Below are 20,216 nucleotides of genomic sequence, written 5' to 3' on the forward strand. Positions count from 1 at the left end.
TTTAGTAATTGCAATGTCTTCTGGTCCATATCCTTTCCTTAGGAAGGTGTGCTAGACACTGATTAATGTAACATAAAAATACTATACATATTTATATATTTTGCTATTGTATTATGGAGTGACACTTTCTTAAACTTTTCTATACCCCTCTGATTATATAATGGTAAATATTACAATATCATAGCACAACAAGCAATAATGATAAGCCTAATACTCACAATAAAAATAATAAGGTCATATAGATCATAACACAGTCTCGGAGGTAAGAAGTGGATTATACTTCACCTGAAATGTTTGTCTTTTCATCCTGAAATGCGAGGCAACTGTTGGATCACAATAATTAGGAACCACAGTTTCCACAAATCCCTTCACTCGATTGGGATGTTCTCTTTTATTCTGGAGGGCAAGGGTATTGACTGTACCATCAAGCGTATTTTTCAGTATTAAACACGTATTTATACCGATTTCATCAGGCTCCGAAAATTCTTCAAAAAGAACACAAAGAATGACCTTCTCAGCTGCCATAGTTGCAACTCTTGCGTCATCAGAACAGAGTGTTGAACGCATCACCGTTTCCGTTTAAAAAACGTTTTGCACCGTTTTTGTCGGGGCTAAACGCAGCCCAGGTCTATCAAAACTTCTAGCAACCCTTCATTTTTTGGCCTCCGGTTCTTTTAAACGTACTGTGGCTTCTTTATTTCTTTATTTTTATTTGTGACTATGCTAATTTGCACTTGGTATATTGCTTTGGTCGATGTTGCGTCTGTGTTCTTTAATTTGCGCATTGTTAGTAAATCACCCGCAGAAATTTCCCCTCCTATCGGCGCTGTTTTGGAATTGCGCTCTTGCACTAATTTGCCCTGTTTAGTAAAACTGACCCGATCTCTATATCGTAGTGCTCTTACAGTCAGGGGTGCACATACATTTTTCAGCCTGGTTCTCATATGAGAACCTGGAGATTTGGTTTGGTCCTTACACGGCACATGGAGTGACCCATCAAATATAACTATAAAAAAATTTATTAATAATATTGATAATGTTATTGCACTTTATTTAGTTTTTTAAAATAAAATAATAAACTAAATAATAAAGTATGATAATACTTAAAAATGCTAATATTTTGTATTGTTATTATTATTATTTTAATTATAATTATTTGAATTTTTCATTTTCAGCAAGCCTTTAATTTGGCGGGTTGCCGGCAAGTAAGTATATGCGCTTCTGGGTTTAGCACTGTCAATTGTAGAGCATCAGTGAATGAAATGTCACAGTTTTGCATTGTGCTTTGAAAACGGTAGTGGGTAGCCTAGATTTATGATTTCAGTTTGAATAGAAATCTTATACAGTACAGTTTGTCGATCTAAAATGTTAATTGTGCATTAACAGCTGTCAGCCATGTCGGTACCATAGACTGTATAAAAACTGTTTGGTACACAAACGCGTGCTCTGAACCACTTATGTGCACCCCTGCTTATAGTACTTTTTCTAAAGGATAGTATTAATGTTCAAATACAATGTTATTACATTGTTATATATAAGATTAACACAGTAACAGTATTTTTAACAGGTATTTCAGTTTAACAGTTTCATTCAGTTATCAGAGTTTTTTTTTTTTTTTACTTTTGTGTGAGTTGGATCATAATGGGCTAATGCTCTCTCACTCTTTCAAATGTGCTTTCTAACATAAACAAAAGCTGTCAAAATTTGCAACTAAAGTATGTTTATGTGTTCCTCTCTTGCTGAGAGGGACAAAGAGAAAGAGCCAAATAGTGGCTGGATTGTCTGAACAAACAGTTCAGTCCTAGTCCCGCATGGTGCTCAGTAGCGCACGTCCCATCAGTCCGTGGCCTCCACAACATCCTGAGACTTTTTGGAGACTTTTGTCTTATTTTACAGAGAGCAAGAGGGAAACGAGAGCATTTACTTAGCCCTCAGCTCTTTTGAGCGCGTACTCTCTGAATGGAAACAAAAAACGAGAAGTCAAGAGTGTTGATTGAGGTTGATTTATTCCCTTAAATCTCTTGAAGAGGAAGAATGGAAAGCCCTTTGCACTTTATAATCAGCTTCCAGTCAGAGAATTTATTACAGCCGAGTTTCCATGTCCATGTCTAAATGATAGCTCTTGTTTTTGGATCAGTGTAATGGAAGCTTGAACATCTGTATTTGGTTATTTTAGTTTAGTGACAGGTAGATCCTTCCGTAACGCAATAAAACGATAGCGTAGCAGCTACATTGATTATTTTTGGGAGCAATATATTTTGGTAGGATTGTGCAGCTCAGCTGCTCAAATGTTGGATATATTTGTGATGGGAATCAGTCATCTGTTGAATAGATTTTCTTGGCTGCTGTGTAGTGACATAAGTCAGTGCAGTGTTGGATAAAAATGATTACTCATAAGCCAATGTAAGCTATGAATTATGCAAAAGTCACCTGGTTCAAACTTTAACAATTGCTGTTATTCATTTAAAGGGAAAGTTCACTTGAAAATGAAGATTCTGTCATTTACTCACCCACTTTGGTGTAACTGAAATGTTTTGCTTTATATGATGAACCGATTTAATTTTTACGTTTATCTACATATAAACACTGATCAATTTTCATACATAGAGCATATTTGGCATTTGGAAGCTTGAATGCGCTTGCTTGACCAACAAGAACCAATGAGGTTTGTTCTCGCATCACGCAAACGTTTGCACTTCTGAAAGAACCAATGAGGTTTGTTCTTTCATCATTTACCATTCTTTATTCTGTGGAACACTGAAAAGACGTTCTAAAAATGTCTGAGTTTTTTGTGTCCCTACAATGAAAGCAAATGGAGTCCCATTGGCTTTCATTGTATGGATGAAACATTCTTCAAAATATCTTTGTGTTCCACAGAATAAAGAAAGTCATAAAGGATAGGAATGACATGAAGGTGTGTAAATGATGACATAATTTTAATTTCTTGTGTGAACTATCCCTTTAATAGCATCACAGTCAGAGCCTTTGTCTGCTTGAGTGTGTAAATATATAACTATATAGCATATAACCTTAAAAGGTGTTACTGATACGACTTCTGCAGCTGCCCTGTGTGTCATTGTGTGTGTGTTTTTTCTAAGTATCTGTTTGCTGAGCGTGTCTCATTGCTGAGTGTACCACCTGCAGAGGTGACTGCCTTATCTCAGGGTTGGTAGTGTGTGATCAGGTTCATACGTGAGTGTTTGTGTTTGTTTAATTCTTCTCAGACTGTGACGCTCGTGCTAGGTGTGAATAATGCTGGCATGCGGGGTGCTGAAGCTGAGCATGTAAAAGTTAGTTGTTTTGTGTGTATGGGATTGAGTAGGTAAGAAGATCGTACTGTACTTTGCTTCTTTGGAATGAGGGGCAGTAGAGCGTAGAAATATTAAATGTCTCTCTCTTTCCTCTCGGATTTGGTCTGCTTTGTTTCTCCAGCCGACCGTCTGACACCGCAAACCACAGCTGGCTCAGAGGTGCCTTTTTACTGGCATTCGGAGCATGTGTGCCAGGGGGGCACGGGGTTGCTGGGTTAAAGGCTAATCATTGGAGCGTGTCTTTTAGAAGTGGTTGTATGTGGAACATGGCAGTCCAGACACAGACCTTGGGTTTGGGCATGCTCAGTGGCGCACAAGGTTTTTAAGGGCTGCTAATCCTTCACACTTCTTTCTCCACTCGCTCTTTTAGCCACCTCCCTCCCCTAGCTTTGACCCTTTTACTGCTGCTTCTCTTCAGTACCCCGGGTGTGTGTGTGTGTGTGTGTGTGTGTTTAAAGCTGGTGAAATCAGCAGAACCACAATTTAGCTTTCAGAAAAGCAGAACTGTATAGTGTTTTAGTTTGCCAGCTGGGCTCGAGTTCCCCTGATTTGCAGAAGTGCTGGATAACAAGAGATTGACCTAAACTGGGCAAGTTAAAATAAGGTCAAAAATCAGAATTCACTTTGGTTGCATACACACTGCTGCTGAATATGCTTGTCGCCCCTGTTCTCAGTTCATAATCTTGAACTGTACACACAGAGTTTGTTTATTTACAGACATATAAGAATTATACAGTCGAAAAGATCTGGAAAATTTAAATGGTGACTGCAGATTTTTAAAATGAAAGTCTGCATGAAATGAAAATTCACTATATCTATTTTATACATGCATGTTATGGCCTGATTCCACCGAGCGGTATGGTTCAGTACAGTACAGTACGGTACTCAATTATGTCCGTTTCCATTGTCAGAAGTTGTGAATGGTACCAAAATAGCGAATCGTACCATACCACTTTTTTGGTACCCTTCCGTTGGGGTACCTAGCACAGTAAAGGGTACCAGAAGGGTGGAACTAAAACTCACTGCAGAACGTTGATTGGTTGACTAGAATCGTCATTTTTGCATTTTTGCGTGATACAAGGGAATAAAGCTTTCTCCTTCACTCGTTCCGCTCTGCTGTCCATGAGTGTTGGGCTTATTTACATCAGAAAGAGCAAACACAAAAAATATATATATATAACAGTGTTATAATGTAATATTTTCACATCGACAATTGCTGCTTCTCAATATGCGTTCTTGTCTGTTCTTGTGGACATTGCCCAAAAACCCGCGTAATTTTCAAAATATTACTGTTATTGTGTCATGAAATGTAGTTCTAAGAGTTTTTCAGGCGAGAAGTTGTTTAAAACTCAAATCTGCAGTTTATATATAAAGATGGCGCCTATTTAAAAATTTGCTATGCTGATTTCGAAGCTCCAGGCGATCACCGGGCGTTCAGTGCTCATGTATCCGCCTAGAGCAGCCTTAGCTCGGCTAGTCCTTCTGACATTTGCCCGCTGGCTCTGATGTCTCTGAAGTGATTAAACATGAGATACAGTTCGTTTTGGGTATATTTAACAGGCATTCGTGGTCTCATGAATCTATTTTTGTTCCTGGTCATATCATTTTGGCTGAGCACAAAGTTATGTTTAACTTTATATATTTATTTTGAACTTTACCGTATACAGCGCTGACTTTGTAGCATACGTTTGACTGAATTGTTTGCTTTTGTCTTTCGCTTTATCGTCGATCGTTACTTTCCGTCATACACCACGCCTATCAAGTAAGGGTACTGTTGGCGGTGGAAACGCAAGCTGGATCAGGGTGTTCTGTCCAGAATCGTACTGTACTGACCCGTACCGCTCGGTGGAAACAAGCCATTATTGATCTTACTGTGAAAATTTAATCCATGCATTTCATTTTTTTTTTATTGATTTAAAATTATTTTTAATCAAATGTCATAATTCGATCTTCTGGTAAAACAACAGGCTTCTCTCATGTAACATAAGTTGGACTTTTCCAATAATTTAACCCAACCATTTCTTACAATTGCCTGCGAGTTTGCATTTAGATCTGCCTCCATCCTATCAACAACCAATGGATAGAACCGAGTCTCCACCCTACATATTTTTCTTTTTTGATAATCTGTTTCACTTGGATGTACATTACAATACTGAAGAAAACACCTCTTTCCATTTCCGTTTCATCGCAACCTACACACTGAGTTTAATTATTTACAGAAGTTGCAAACTGTATTGTACAGTAAACTATACGCTCAAAAAATTCAGATCTTACTACAGATTTTTAAAATTAACTTTTCGAAGTGTACTAAATTAAACTAGTTGTTAATGTAGTGACATCACTCTCTTTTTAGTTCTGAATCATTAACAGATGTTTACATTTTGGCTCGTAGTTGCTCCCAACCCTGTTTTCTAGTGGAAATATATAAATTATGTTTGAGAGAAGGAGAATGCTGAGCATAAAATGCAGTATTTATTTAGTAATATGTTAAAGTATATCATTAAACTATATTATGATGGTAACACTTTAGTATAGGGACAAATTCTCACTATTAACTAGATGTTCATTAGCATGCCCATTATTAACATATTGGCTGTTTATTAGTGCTTATAAAGCAAATATTCTGCATGACCATATTCTACATCCCTAATCCTACCCAATACCTAAACTTAACAACTACGTAACTAACTATTAATAAGCAGCAAATTAGGAGTTCATTGAGGCAAATGTTGTAGTTAATGGTTTGTTAATGGCGAGAATCGGACCTTAAAATAAAGTGTGACTGTTATAATAATATACAGTATTAAACATTTAACTAATATTTATTTAAAAATAGCCAACTCCAAACTTTTGGCATCCATGTTTCTTGTTTACAGCTGAGAGAAACCGAAATGTTGCTTTGCTTATCACTGGTTTAGATTGTGTGGAGTGACTCTGTAAGCATACAGAGGAGTAGTTTAGGGGATTTCAAACTTCATTTAAATGCGGTTGTGTATATGGGTTTTAAATTGTGAAACTAAGGCTTGAAATATACTCTTAGTAAGTACATGAACACAAACAGTTTTGTGATCTGTTTCATGTAGTATTGCATTCTGAAAAATGTCAGAAAGCACTTTATATAAACGCATATAGCAGTTGATAATCAATTTTCTCTGTAAAGTTAATCATTGCCACTAAACTCCTTCATTGGCTAAACGTAGTGTTTTTCAGGCTTTAGTTGATGCTTTCACTTAATCTTTTATCACTAAACAGGCTTTTTAAAAGTGCCTTTCATATAACAATTTACTTTTCAGGTTATTCCAGATAATTTAATGTATAGTGTTTTTAAATACACCTCGTCCTCAACTTTTTTACATCTCACCGTGTCGAGTCAAATGAGGGTGTGTGTGTGTGTGTGTGTGTGTGTGTGCACTGGCTGATCTCAGCGCCTGACACTGGTGAATCATCAGGCGGTTACAGGTCATGGTCACCGTGACGATGAACGCTGCCTCATGATTGGGTCAGGGGGACATCAAAGTGGCGCAGTGCTTTAGCAGGGCTTACAGGAAGAGCAGAACAGGTTATTCACCCATGACTCCACCTCACAGGTAGCGAGAGAGATAAAGAGAGGTGAAACTGGCTTATCAACTGCTCCCCTCTTCCTCTCCTTCTCTCTGTTTCCCTCAACCCCCTTTATTGGCTTTAATTACACTCTCTCCATCTTTCTTATTGTTGGCTTAGGGGTGGGCAATGACCAAAATCTTATTTCACAGGATGAGAAATGTTATTTCTTGATAACGAGATATGTCTCAATATAGCTATTTTTATTATATTATATTTTTGTATATTATATTATATATTTTAATTTATTCAGCAACAGTAGGCTAGGCTTATTTAACATGTAGTAAGACATAGTACAGAATTTAAATAAAGTGTATAAATAAAAGACTGCATAGTCTTCACTGTATCAATCAAACATGAACTGATTCTTTTTACAAATTCTTTTTAAGTGCAGTGAGTGATTATCTTTATTAATGACAGACAGCAGCAGCTAAATTAGACTGCTGTCACTTTAAGACCAACTACACGGATACAATATACTGATGCACATCTGGTTTTCACCCAGCTGTTTATGTTTATTTAACACATAACCGACTATGTTTCTGTGAATACTGTATTTGACCATTCAAGCACAATAAAACATGAAAGAGATCTGTTTTCGCGATTGCATGCTGTCTGTGTGTCAGTCAGCGCGAGCAGCGGATTGACTTCTTTTTCTCTGCTTATTGCACTTAACAACTATGGAGTGTGTCCCACTCTTTATTTTCTCATCATGCATGTTTTCTAACCACTCAAAGGTGAACTGAAGTAGTACTATGTTACACAGATATGTTTGCATAACGCAGAATACACGATATAGCAAAATCTCTAACGATAGACACTTTATTCTGCAGTAATATACCGTCATATCGCCCAGCCCTAATTGTGCTTATAAATCTTTATGTCCACTCTCATACAGCTCGTTGCTTTCAGAATTGCATGTGTCCGGATGTGGACCAGAAAAGCCTGTGGCTTCGTAAGTAGGTTGTGCTGATGAGCGCAGAGAGAATCAGTCTTTGCACTTAATTTAATGGCCGGAAGGTTATTTTTAGCAGCGGAGAGAGGGAAAGAGGCTGAAAGGATTGAAGCCTTTTCGGGGTCCTCTGTATGGGGTGACCGCACTTTGTCTGTGAGGCAGGGTAAGGGGGCACTGGGACTTCTATTGTTATCACCATGCTATTACTCGGTCCGTCAGGCGCCCTGACGGATAATGGTCGCCGTGGTTACCCGGTGCACAGGTGGCCAACTTGAGCTCGGCGTGCCACACTTGAAAAAGAAGCAGGCACTTGTGCGAAAATGAAAAGTGTGTGTGGGTGAGCTACAGTGAAACCTAGCCAGGAAAGCCGGCGCGAATGTGTGCATGCTGCAGTGAAGCACATCCAAAAGAAAAACGTAACGAGCTGAGCGCTATACAAATGTGCAAGTGTTCGTGTTATAGTGCACCGTGTTGTGAAACCCAAGCCACGTTTTGTCCCACCACTGGTGTTGTGCCCAGTTCTGACCCCTACCAGATTATTACCCCCCCTAGTATTGGTAGGTTTAGGCCGGGGTTAGGTGTGGGGGAGGGGTTAGGATTAGGCAATCAGATTTCAATGAGAGGGATAATAATTTGGCAGGGTGTCAAAAATGGGCACAACACCAGCTTTCCAGGTTTCACAATCGAGGCTGAGAAATTATGTCATAAATGACATTGCACACAAATGTAGTAGCGAGAGAGCTCTGGTCATTCAGAGACACTTATTTATTACCTCTCAGTGCAGTCACTTCTGTAAACACCCATTCCTCCTTAATCCCAGAATGCCCTGTTCTTTCCTCATTGTACCTCATTGTACAAGCAGAGAGTTCTGGACAAAGAACGAGTGTTGCAGAGAGAAAGAACAAAAAGAAACGGACTGCAAACTCTCCCTCTTTCTTTTTTTGTCGTTATAAAGAGCCTCTTCATTTACCCAAACCAGTTTTTTCTCATCTGTTTTGTTGTTGTGTTTTCACTCTGGGAAATGATATCTATCGTTCTTGGTAATGGCGTTTGTCTGCTCCTTATTTAGATGCAGAAGGGCAGGTGGAATGAAAGTGCGGTGTCCACACCGGTCTTCTGTCACGAAGGAGAAATGCTGGCACTGTCGAGCATGTCTGTGCTGCTGTATTGAGCGCAGATGACTTAGCATGAGTCAGCAACACCCCGGAGCGAAACTAGCAACAGAGAGATTCCTGCAGTAGGATATTTGGGTTGTGAAACTCATGAGTGGCTCATTTCTGTTAAGAAACTAAAGCTCAGCCCTATCTTAAGTATTGCATCTGTGGATTTCTGGCAATTTGTTGTGCAAGGGACAGCGTGTTTATTTGTCAGGGCGGACATTTTGTACATAGATTCCATGGAATCTGATAATGTTGTTGTTGTATTTTGCATTCAAGAGAGGGATTTGCATCATTGATTCAGATATTTTGCACTTCTTGTTGGTGACATAAATTGCAAAATGAGATCCTGAATGTCTCAGTTGTGACTCCTACACATAGCAGTGAGAGCAAACAGAGACTTGCTTGTGTCGCCTGCTTTTATTAGACCTCAGTAATCTTACAGAAGATCTCAAGACTGTCTTCAGAATTGCAAACATACCATATTCTATTCAAAATTAAAAACATTTCCTTATGAACTCAAACATTTCTCATCATATTCCTGCAGGTCCAAATGATCTGAGTCAGTTTGTTATTTTTACCTAAAACTATTACTTAAAAAATGTTTTTCATAATTGAAAATTACTGAAATAAGTTTGTTGAAGTACTACAGTTACAAAAGCTAAAATAAAAATAAATGGCAGCTATATAGAAATGTTTTGGAAAAATATTTTTTTAAGTTAATATTAATTATGACAGTTTAAACCAGCTAAAACCACTGGTTGGTTTTAATCAGGGATGCAATTCACTTTATAGCCTTATGTTCTTCCTGTATGTCATAAATGGTTTTATTTGAGTTGAAGACATTTTATGAGAGGTGAGAGGTGTACATCTTAGTAAGAACATTTTCAGGCTTATGCTTTCACATTCCCTGTCTAGATGTTCTGGTTTCGTGTGTTTCAATAACCGGCACGTGAGACAAAGTTGTTTGTTTCAATTTCTCCATTTTTTCCAGAGCTGGGTGTTTGAGTAATTCTGGATTTAGTGTTCTTTTGAGTGTTCTGAAGGACATTAAACGCCTCTAAATGTTAAAGTTTGGCTGCTAGACTGGTATTATCTGGTGCCTTGGCTCCGATGACCTGATGGAAGTGCTGAAACGGCTGTGTTCTGGTCTCCAGCGTGGGGAGCCGGTCTCTCTGTTGGTTTTTGTTGGCTGAGCCAGAAGCCGCTTGCTAGGGCAGAATGTGTGTTTGTGCCCGGAACTGTCTGTAAAAGACAGGCCGTCCTGAACATGCTGCTTTAGAGTGATTCTGGGTGTGTATGATTGAAGCCCATGGTGTTCCAGTTGAGAGGACACAATGTGTGTCTTTCGCTATGAAAAAGAGAGTAAGGACCGTTCTGGTAGATGCTGAAGGTTTTGGGATGATTTCAGAGCCTGAATTTCGGTCATCATTTACTCACCCTCAAGTTGTTCCAAACCTGACTTGCTGCCTTCAGTGAAATTTTAAATTGAAAATTTTAAGTGAATAAGGACCAAAAAATAAACACCATAAAAATGCCTAGAAATTAGTTCATGTGACTTGTGTGCTATATATCAAGTATTCTGAAGCCAGTCATCATTGTGTTGAAAACACTCAAATATTTAATTAATCACTGATAATCTTCCACTCGGGTGAGCTGTTAACCACTGTGGCTCATTGTGTCAGTCAGTTCCAACCAGTTTTGTGAACTAGTATTATTTGTATCATATTGTAGCATTTATTAATGTTTTGAATGAGCTTTTATTGTATATATACATTTTTTAATGTTAATTTAAATTTTAGTAATTTTATTATATATACATATTTTTTTCAACATTTCCATTTAGCTTTCATTTATTTTTATTTTAGTAATAGTATTTCAGCTTTTTTATTTTATCTTCATTTCAATAATTGGAAACAATTGTTAATAGTTTTAGTTTTAGTTAACTATAACACTGTTATCACTGTTGTGAAATAGCTGAATTGATTCATTAACAACACTCTGACTCAAAAGAATGATTCATTTGTAAATCAGAGATTTCTATTTTCATTCTTCCGAATCTCTTTCTGTGAAGGAATTAAAGTCATATGGGTTTGGAACAACATGAGGTTGAGTAATTGATGACAGAATCTTAATTTTTGGATGAAGTAACCCTTGAACTTGTTTACACAATGGATTTAATTTTGGAAAGGACTGCTGGGAAGCCCTCTTACACATCACTGTGTGTGAGAGAAACTCATGGAGACCACATTTTGTGTGTGAATGGCTGGTTTATGCATACGTGTGTTTTGGGCTGACTCAATTCAGTAGGTCAGTTAACACAGCAATATGATAAGCATCTTCCTCTCTCTCTCTCTCTCTCTCTCGCTTACATGCATGCATGTGAAGTCTGGGCCTGGTTTTGTTTGTCATGCATTTTTTTTTAGATCAGATTTGGTGTCTGTTGGCATGATTTCTAAGATAGAAGACATTGTGTGAGCGTGAGTGAGGGAAGACGAATAACCCTCATTTGCTTTATCTATCTGTTCTTTGCCATCTTCTATAACTATGATGATGACAGTTTTGGCAGCTTATGTGCTGCACTTCATTCTCTCAGATGCTTTTTCTCAAACCTTTTAAAATGATGGTTGTCATTGAGAAATATCCTGGTCATATTCCAAAAATCTAAATAATTAATTTTCATGACGAATAAGCGCATTGTCATACATTCTCATTACCATTAAAAAAATAATTCTCATCGTTGTAATAATGAAAACCGGGGCAGTGATTTTTACCTTGTTGGTAAGATACAACCCAAAATACCATAAATGTTTTAACTCTCCTCATTCTGGATACTAGGGCTGTGCGATATTGAAGAAAAATGCGATATGCGATAACTCATTAAATAATGCGATATGCGATACGATAATGCTTAAAGTGCCACATGCTCAGATGAAACAGTTTTACTCAGCTGTTGCTGAGTCAGTTCTGTGAACTTCTATAACTATCTTGTGTCATATATATATATATGGTTATTTGTATGTATGTATGTACCAAGTGTTCCTGTAAAACCACAACAAATTCCTTGTGTTTGCGCACACTTAAGTGGTGAATGAAGCTCATTCTGATTCTAATATAACTAGCATACATGTTTCACTTTTTGTGAGAAGAACCCTTACAACAACTTCTGAAAGTGAACGTTAGTGTTTTACTCGAGCATTACATAAAAATTGAATTTTAACATTAGTGTAATCATTTTAACATGAGTTTAGGAACTGAATAATAAAAAGGAAAAATACAACACTGCTTAGTATTTACTCTATGAATTCAATATGCACTGATTCTTATTTAAGCTACAAAAGTTATTTAGGTAAGAGCAGTGAGTGATTTTCTCTTTGTCTTTTGTTCATGGCCCAAATATTGCAAGCTGTAGCGATATGCATATTGCGATATGTACATCGATAATTTCGATATATTGCACAGCCCTACTGGATACCATTAAAATAAAGTCTATAAAAAGGATTGAGATCATCACAGCATTTTATTGTGACTTTATTTTCTTTTTTCAATTCATTGAAACATAGATTGTTTTTGATCAATGTTCTCATGTTTAGTCTACTATAGCCGTGTTTTGGAGGCTTGTTAATGCTCACAAGTGGCCTCTTGCTGTTTAATTGTATTTTGTGTGTATGTATTTGTGAGGTTGTTGAGATCTTCTCTCTGCTAGGCCCCCTCTGCTGTTTTCTGGACTTACAGTGTTTAGTCTACCTTGCGTCTGTCCGCTACATTCGCTTGTGAGAGTTTCTTTCAGGCCTCAGTCCACCCATCCTGTCAGAGCTCTGTGTCCTTCTGGTGTGCTTCTGAGATTAGCTCTCAAAACATTCTGGTGTGTTGATTTTGAGAGTGTCTGGCAGTTTCGGTCTAGTACACTCAGCAGTTGTCTGGGTCTTTGACCTTTACAGGTGTGTTTGAGTGGGAGGATGATTATTTTTAGGTTTCTTGATTCTTTTTATCTCTTCTTGCACTCCTCGATGTCATATTTTCATGTAATTTATTTTGTGCAGTTTCATATTTGGCCACTCAGGAACCCAAATGGGCATTAAAGGGGTCATATGATGCGATTTCAAGTTTTCCTTTCTCTTTGGAGGGTTACAAGCTGTCCGTGAATGGATAAGATCCCTAAAGTTGCAAAGACTAAAGTCTCAAACCCAAAGAGATATTCTTTATAAAAGTTAAAGAGTCAACCATGCCTACCTAAAACGGCTCGTTCTAAGACGCCCCCACATGTCTACGTCACGATGTGGGAAGATTTGCATAACGCCGCGCAAATGTTCACGCAAAGAAAGAAGGCGTAACTTTGATTCTCACTGTAGTATTGTTGCCACCGCCGCCATGTCGTGGAGACACTGTGTGTTTCGTTGTGAAAGCGAAACTACTTTGTTTGGTCTTCCAAAAGAGGACACAACTAGAAATCAGTGGTTAAGTTGTATTTACAACACTGTTCTAGAACAGTTCAACCCAAATATTCAGATGTGTGCAACGCATTTTACGGGGGACGAGGACTGTTTCCTTGGAGAGTAGCCTACAATGCCGGTGTTCCGGTGAATGCAGTTCCCCTGTTTCCCCTTCGGCACGCATGCTGACCCTATACAGTCTATTATGCTGACAAATAATGCTGACTCACAGCCTGTAAGTACGTTTTCATATAAAGGATTTGCCACTGACGATTCAAACACGAGTTTTGAACAGTGTAGAGTAGCGCTTATTGTTTGTCGTTCTGATCACAAATGCAGACATGGTTTTATGTTTACGCGGCGCGATGCAAAGCAACGCGTAAAAAGACAGTATAAGTCATTATAATCAGTAATTATGTCCCCACTGGATGCAACATGCCTCGTTTATAATGGGTTTTATTGGTTTTGTCTCGTTGCGCCGGGACACGGCATCACAGTATGTAAGGGGCGTAACATTTCCGTCACATGCTTGAGGAATTTGGCCAATCACAACGCACTAGATACTATAGCTGGCCAATCAGAGTACACCTCGCTTTTCAGAACGATGAGCTTTGTAAAAACGACGTGTTTCAGAAAGGCGGGGCATAGAGGAGAAACTATAATGTACAGTATGTGGAAAATAATGTTTTTTTAACCTTAAACCGCATAAACACATTTCATTACACCAAATACACAAAATAATGTTATTTTTTAGCAACGTCATATGACCCCTTTAATAGTGGATGGTTTGTGATTTGAGTGTGACCATCTTTGAACAGAAGTATTTTGAGTGTATGTGTTTGTAAACGTTTTATATGATTTGACCATTAAAAAGGGCCTGTATAGGCCTCTTATTCTTCCACCGGTAGAATTTTGGGTCTGCATGTGGGTTGGGCATTATTTGAACCACTTTTTCCCAGACATTTCACCTTTAACCCCAAATCCTCTTTGTGTTGGAGAGTAAGTGTGATCGATGAGGCAATTATACACCCCTGGAGGGTGACCTAGAAAGCCAGGGTCTGAATGCAGGGGGCAGTCAGGGGGTCACCATTCCATCCCCCTCCGTCTGGAGGACAATCTCGCCCCTCATTGGGTTTTTCAGGACAAACAAAGACCAAGGGAGAGTTTTCTAATAAGCCCAAGGGATTTTGTGGAAATTAAATTAGGTGTAAGACGTTGTTTTTCTTCAAAGGCCTAGGACGTTTATTGATGTCGTGGCTCAAGGACAGATTATTAGCTGTCGGGAACTGAACCAACTGTTTTTATTCTGTGTAAGTGAATGTCATGTGCATGTGTTTGGGATTTTGTGTTTACATCTGTTTACTTTTGTTTCACGCACAGCGGTCGAGTGTTTATGTTGGACTTCAGTGCCATGCGAGTTTGTGACCTGGAGTTTGACCTCGTCAGGCGTCTGTCCACGCCTTCCAGCTCCACAGCCACGCCCACCAACACAAGCCCCACACCTGACTGCCTGACTGTGTGGAAGTACTACTGTAGAGATAACTTTGGCTGGAGGGAATATTCAGAGGTGAGACACACCAGTCTGATCCGTTCTTTCCCTTTCTTTTATAATTTCTTTCAGACAATTATAATTTTACATTAGATTTCTATTTTAAATTAAAAATGCTGTTCTTTTAAACCTTCTATTTATCAAAGGATCCTAAGCAATCCAACTATTTTTAACACTGATGATAAGAAGAAATATTTCTTGAGCACCAAATCAGCATATTAGAATGATTTCTGAAAACGGGAGGAATGGCTGCTGAAAATTCAGCTTTGTCATCACAGGAATAAAATACATCATAAAATCGATTAAAATAGAAAAGTTTTTTTTTTTTTTTTATTGTAATATTTCACAATATTAATGTTTTTTATTGTGTTTTTGTTCAAAGAAATATCGGCTTGGTAAGCATGAGAGACTTTTTTCAAAACATCAAAAGATCAAGCTGACCTCAAGCTTTTTGGATTTTAGAATGGAAATAAAACCTAAATCTGTTCTTGAAAGATTTTGAGATAGCGCACATAAATAGCAGGTTTTCAGGTTTCAGAGTTAGTGTATGTTTGTGTGTGTGGTTGGCTCAAAGAATGTGCGCGTGATTGCGTTATGTATTGAGTCTCAAGTCGAACTGGCTTGCACACATCAGAGAAGACGTCCTGTTCTACTCACAAGTGCATGAAATCAGAACATTGCATAAGCGTTCCTTTGAAAACAAAGCTTTTTATTTCCTCTGAAAATCTCCTATGATGGATACATTCTGACCAGTGCTCCGGATGAATTGAGTGGGAGTTGGAGCACATTTAAAGGAGACATATTATGCCCCTTTTTACAATATGTAATACAAGTCTCTGGTGTCCCCAGAATGTGTCTATGAAGTTTCAGCTCAAAATACTCCACAGATCATTTATTATAACATTTTGAAAATGCCTATTTTGAGTGGAAGCAGAAACATTCTGTTTTTCGGGCCTGTTTCTTTAAATGCAAATGAGCTGCTGCTCCTCGCCCCCTTTTCCAGAATAGAGCTGTGCCATTACAGCTCGTACCTGCTAAAAACATCTGTTTTGGTTCTGATTATCATGTTTATCGCGCTGAAATCATGCGTTTTAAACCATATGAGTTTAAACTTCTGATATATACGGTTTTCTGAGTGCACACATCCGAAGCACACGTACAGAAAGCGGCTGACACAGCATGTGAATACTAAACTAAGTTCTCATTCACACACAAGTTTACGTTAAAAACACACACAAGTTACAAAAAACAGTCGGTTATGTCTGTAAGCTGCTGGGAAATAAATCGCATGTTTATTTTAGATCTGTGTGGCAGCAGCAATATACAGTAAATAAATCAATAAATCCACTGCTCTCTTGTCTCCTCTGAGGCTGGGACTCATCTGTGCAGCCAAAGACAGAACAGCTAGCATGTTTTGCTCAAACTTTCGCCATGGCATTAGAGCTGGTACACCGTTGTCGCTTGTGAAATCAAAATAACGGAGCCGTGGGTGCAAATTTACAGATTAAGGGGCGGTAATATTATAATGAGATCCCTTTGCAACATCACAAGGGGAGCAAAATCAGACGTGCTCGTTTTCTCAGACGCTTGCAGAAAAAGGCTTCGCAAAACAAAGGTTAATCTTTTTCACGTTTCCTTGGTTGGTAGATGCACCGGGGACCTGATTATAGCACTTAAAATCTGGAAAAGTCAGATTTTCATGATGCGTCACCTTTAAGTGTTCTGTTGTTCTCTCTTTCTCTGTCAAACTCATTTCCTCTCTTTTACTCCGTTTCACAGCCGGTGGTTCGGTTGATTGAGGAGGCTAGCGGCCGAGGACTAAAGGAGGTCCGTTTCATCACGCTGCAGAATCAGTACATCCTGAACATTCGCGAGGGCTTCCAGCAAAATGCTGTTTTCGGTTTCCGCCGGCAGATCAAAAAACGGCCACTGTTCAGGTCCGCCATCATGCTCACGCCTTACCTCCAGTGAGTATCCTTGTTTACCTTCAGCACTCATAAAGTGTCCTAAAACTTTTGTTTTAGACTGAATATCCCATAACAATAGGTTTTTACCAAAAATGGGTTTGTTCCCCAAAACACCTTAAAAAGAGCCACATACAGCATTGTTTCCTCTGGATGCGTTCCGAAACCCCAAGATAACTCGCGAGCGGTTCACTGCTCGCCAAGAACATATCGGACTTTGCAGTATTCCTATCAGTGAGGGGTTTAAAGCGTGTATCTTATTTTATTTGCTTGAAGTACTGCTTGTGCCTCCAAACCACTTTCCTGAAATATAATATTCCTACTCACCTTAAGCTAGAACATGGACTGCAGCCTAGCTTGTCTATCATAATTCTCATAAGGAGATAAATCTCTGTTACATCTGTTGTCAACTGAAATATGATGTGTGCTTATTTACAGGGACAAAGAAAAACTATTGAATGCAACAGATGTAAAAAGGTAGTGGAGAAGGGAGGATGGTTAAATGGGTTCCAGACCTGTGTAAGAGAGTCTAATGTGACCATATGAAATTCTTTCATCTCTTACATCTACTAAGTCACTCAGGCCTGTGAAGGGTCAGAGACGTGTATATTTTTCTGTATGTTCCCGTATAGCTTCATGTAAATTAAGGCGAACATCAGTTTTGAATCTTTTTTCTCAATAGTGTCTAGCTATAGCTGTCACCCCCCAGCATTAATGGATCAGAATCAGGAGGACTGGACGATATATCATTTTAGCCTTTTGACAATATATCACAATATGTATAAACTTTTTAAGGTTGAATTTTCAGTCAATTTAAACTGATTTACTGAAACAGGTTTGAACTGATTTGGGAAAATAAATTGAAGTCACCAACACTTTTTCTACTACTAATGTTTAAATTAGACTTGCTATTCATCTTATCGCTTTCATACTTGCAAGTTGCAAGACAAGTAGGGATTGTTCACTTATTGCCATCAATCTGCTCCTCTTGTCGGGTAGAGGCCACTGCAATGCTGGTCCACCCATTTAAAGGGTCCTGCAGCATCAGGAACACATTGTCCTGAGCACAGGGGTGGAACTCATTAGTGCGATAGACAATGTGGCCGAACCGCTGCCTGCACCAGCTGAGTTAATGCTCAGCAAGCTGCATAAATCACCCTTTCATTCACACACACTCTTAACAAACAGTCCCTTAACAGTTGCTTTCCAGAAAGTGTTTGCTTATCTCTTCAAAATGATTGCCCTAGTTTCTTTTCATTTGCTTTTCCTCACTGCCTCTCAAAAATATATGGTAAAGATATTGCTGCAGTTCCAGCACTAGCAGTCTAGTTAAGAAAAGAAAGTAGCGCAAGATAAAAGTTAAAAGATGACTCATAAGGTAGTTACACTGATTTGAGGGATAACCTTTACCTTCTAGAAATCAAGTGCAATGGTTAGTCACAGGACTGAACCCTGACCTCCATTTAACCATGACCTCCAGACTCATAAACTCACAAGTACCATAATTTATGATTCTTAATACCAATTTCTGTACCACGACAAAAAAAGGATTTAAATGATTTTTTTATTCATTAATTTCTACGTATTTCCTCATTTAATCTCATGATTACATGTTTTCCTCTCTTCTTTAGGACTCTAGGTGGCCTTTCCTCAGCATTTCTCTCCTCCCTGGAAAGTTCTGGAAACCAGCCTCTCTCTCCAACGTCGAGCGGTCCTTCCAAAGTGTACCCTGAGACTTGGTTACCCATGAACACCAGTCAGGACTTCCAGCAGGTGCCCGTCTCCCGGGATGACCGCAGCTACCGGACCGTCTACAGCCTCTTCCACAAAACCGTCTCTGAGACCAAGTTCCGCATCCTGAAGATCTTCCGTGTCCAAAACCCCTTCCTCTGGGAGAAGTACAAAAGGTGTGGTAGGAGATTCTCAAACAATGTCTAGATCCTTTGTGCTATTCAGAGTTGTTTAGACTATTTATCTGGGGCCAAAGCAGTGTTTAGTAAACATTGACATTACAAACTGGTTGAAGACAGACAATAAAAGGTTATCAGGACAGATCTGTGTTTCATAAACGTCTGTAAAGTGAGTATTTAGCCGCACCCCTGAACACGACTCTGAGGCTTCGATGTTTGCTTTCAAGCTGCTAGGTGTCAACCGTGTTAACGGTTCTTACTAAGTTTTGTTGGTCGGAAATAGATGTTTTTTTGTGGTAGGTCCGTGAGGTGAACTTCTCAGTTTGTGAAATGTGGAACATGTACAGAGGAAGTGAGAGAGAGAGGAAAGGGTGCTAGTGTTGGGGCCTTGGTGTATTTTAAAAAGACTTTTCGTGCCCCTCATCCGCGGACGATAGGTTACAGAAAAGAGATGAGTCTGTAAGAAAGAGTTATTGCTGCTGACTCATGAGGTGTGTTTGTGTGTGCGTGTCTCTTCACTGCTATCTTAAGCATGCGACCGATTAGCTAATCCTTGCATATTTCCATGTGTCTAGTAATGCCATTGCTGGAGTGATTGCTGTTTACGAACACATAGTAGACAGTATAATGTGGTGACAGTTTAGGTATATTAAATTTTGGTAGTCTAGCTAGCATAGTCATTTTCAAACTTTTTAATGCCAAGGACCCTTAAATACTATGAACCCCCTTTCTTAAAATATGAAGGAAAATATTAAGCATGACAACATGTTGTTTCTAAAAATGAAGTCATAGTTTTAATATAGCATAGTCATTGTACTGAAGTCAAATCAAATTATTAATATTTTCTGGAAAGTATGTATTTAGTTCATAGCGAATCTTTTTATTCTACCGACTTTTAGAGTGATGAACAATTTTTCACTAAATTGTCTGTGGAACTGGTTCTTTCTGTTAAAAATAGGTGTGAATAGAATAGTGTTGTCAAAAGTCATTACTAAAACAACAGCAACAACAAAAAACCTGTTAAAGCCTTTTAGTTTTTGCATTTTCGACCAGTAAAATAATTCCAATAGTTTTTGCTTTGGTACTGAAATTGCTACAGAGAACTGTGAAATTGTACTTGTATTAGTGGCAATACTAATACAATACAATACTAACTACTATAGAATACAATTGAATGTTTGCACAATTTAAGACTTTAGACAGGCTTTAGAAATGATAATAAACAGTATATTACCAAATTCTGTAAAATCTGTTAAAATTGTTAATGTAAAAAAAAAAAATATATATATATATATATATATATATATATATATATATATATATATATATATTTCATC

The 20,216-nt window shown here is 38.4% G+C and overlaps 1 protein-coding gene across 1 annotated transcript in view; it reads left to right on the plus strand.

Moving 5' to 3' along the window:
* LOC107566587 (TCDD-inducible poly [ADP-ribose] polymerase-like) overlaps nt 1-20,216 on the plus strand; it is a 33,356-nt gene that overhangs the window by 8,970 nt on the left and 4,170 nt on the right. Inside the window, exons 3-5 of the mRNA XM_016252077.1 lie at nt 14,837-15,023; nt 16,785-16,972; nt 18,601-18,876. Coding sequence (XP_016107563.1) covers nt 14,837-15,023; nt 16,785-16,972; nt 18,601-18,876 — 651 coding nt within the window. The remainder of the gene's footprint in view (nt 1-14,836; nt 15,024-16,784; nt 16,973-18,600; nt 18,877-20,216) is intronic.

The sequence above is a fragment of the Sinocyclocheilus grahami genome, unplaced genomic scaffold (genome assembly GCF_001515645.1).
Source record: "Sinocyclocheilus grahami isolate Dianchi unplaced genomic scaffold, SAMN03320097.WGS_v1.1 scaffold1086.1, whole genome shotgun sequence".
Lineage (NCBI taxonomy): Eukaryota > Metazoa > Chordata > Actinopteri > Cypriniformes > Cyprinidae > Sinocyclocheilus > Sinocyclocheilus grahami.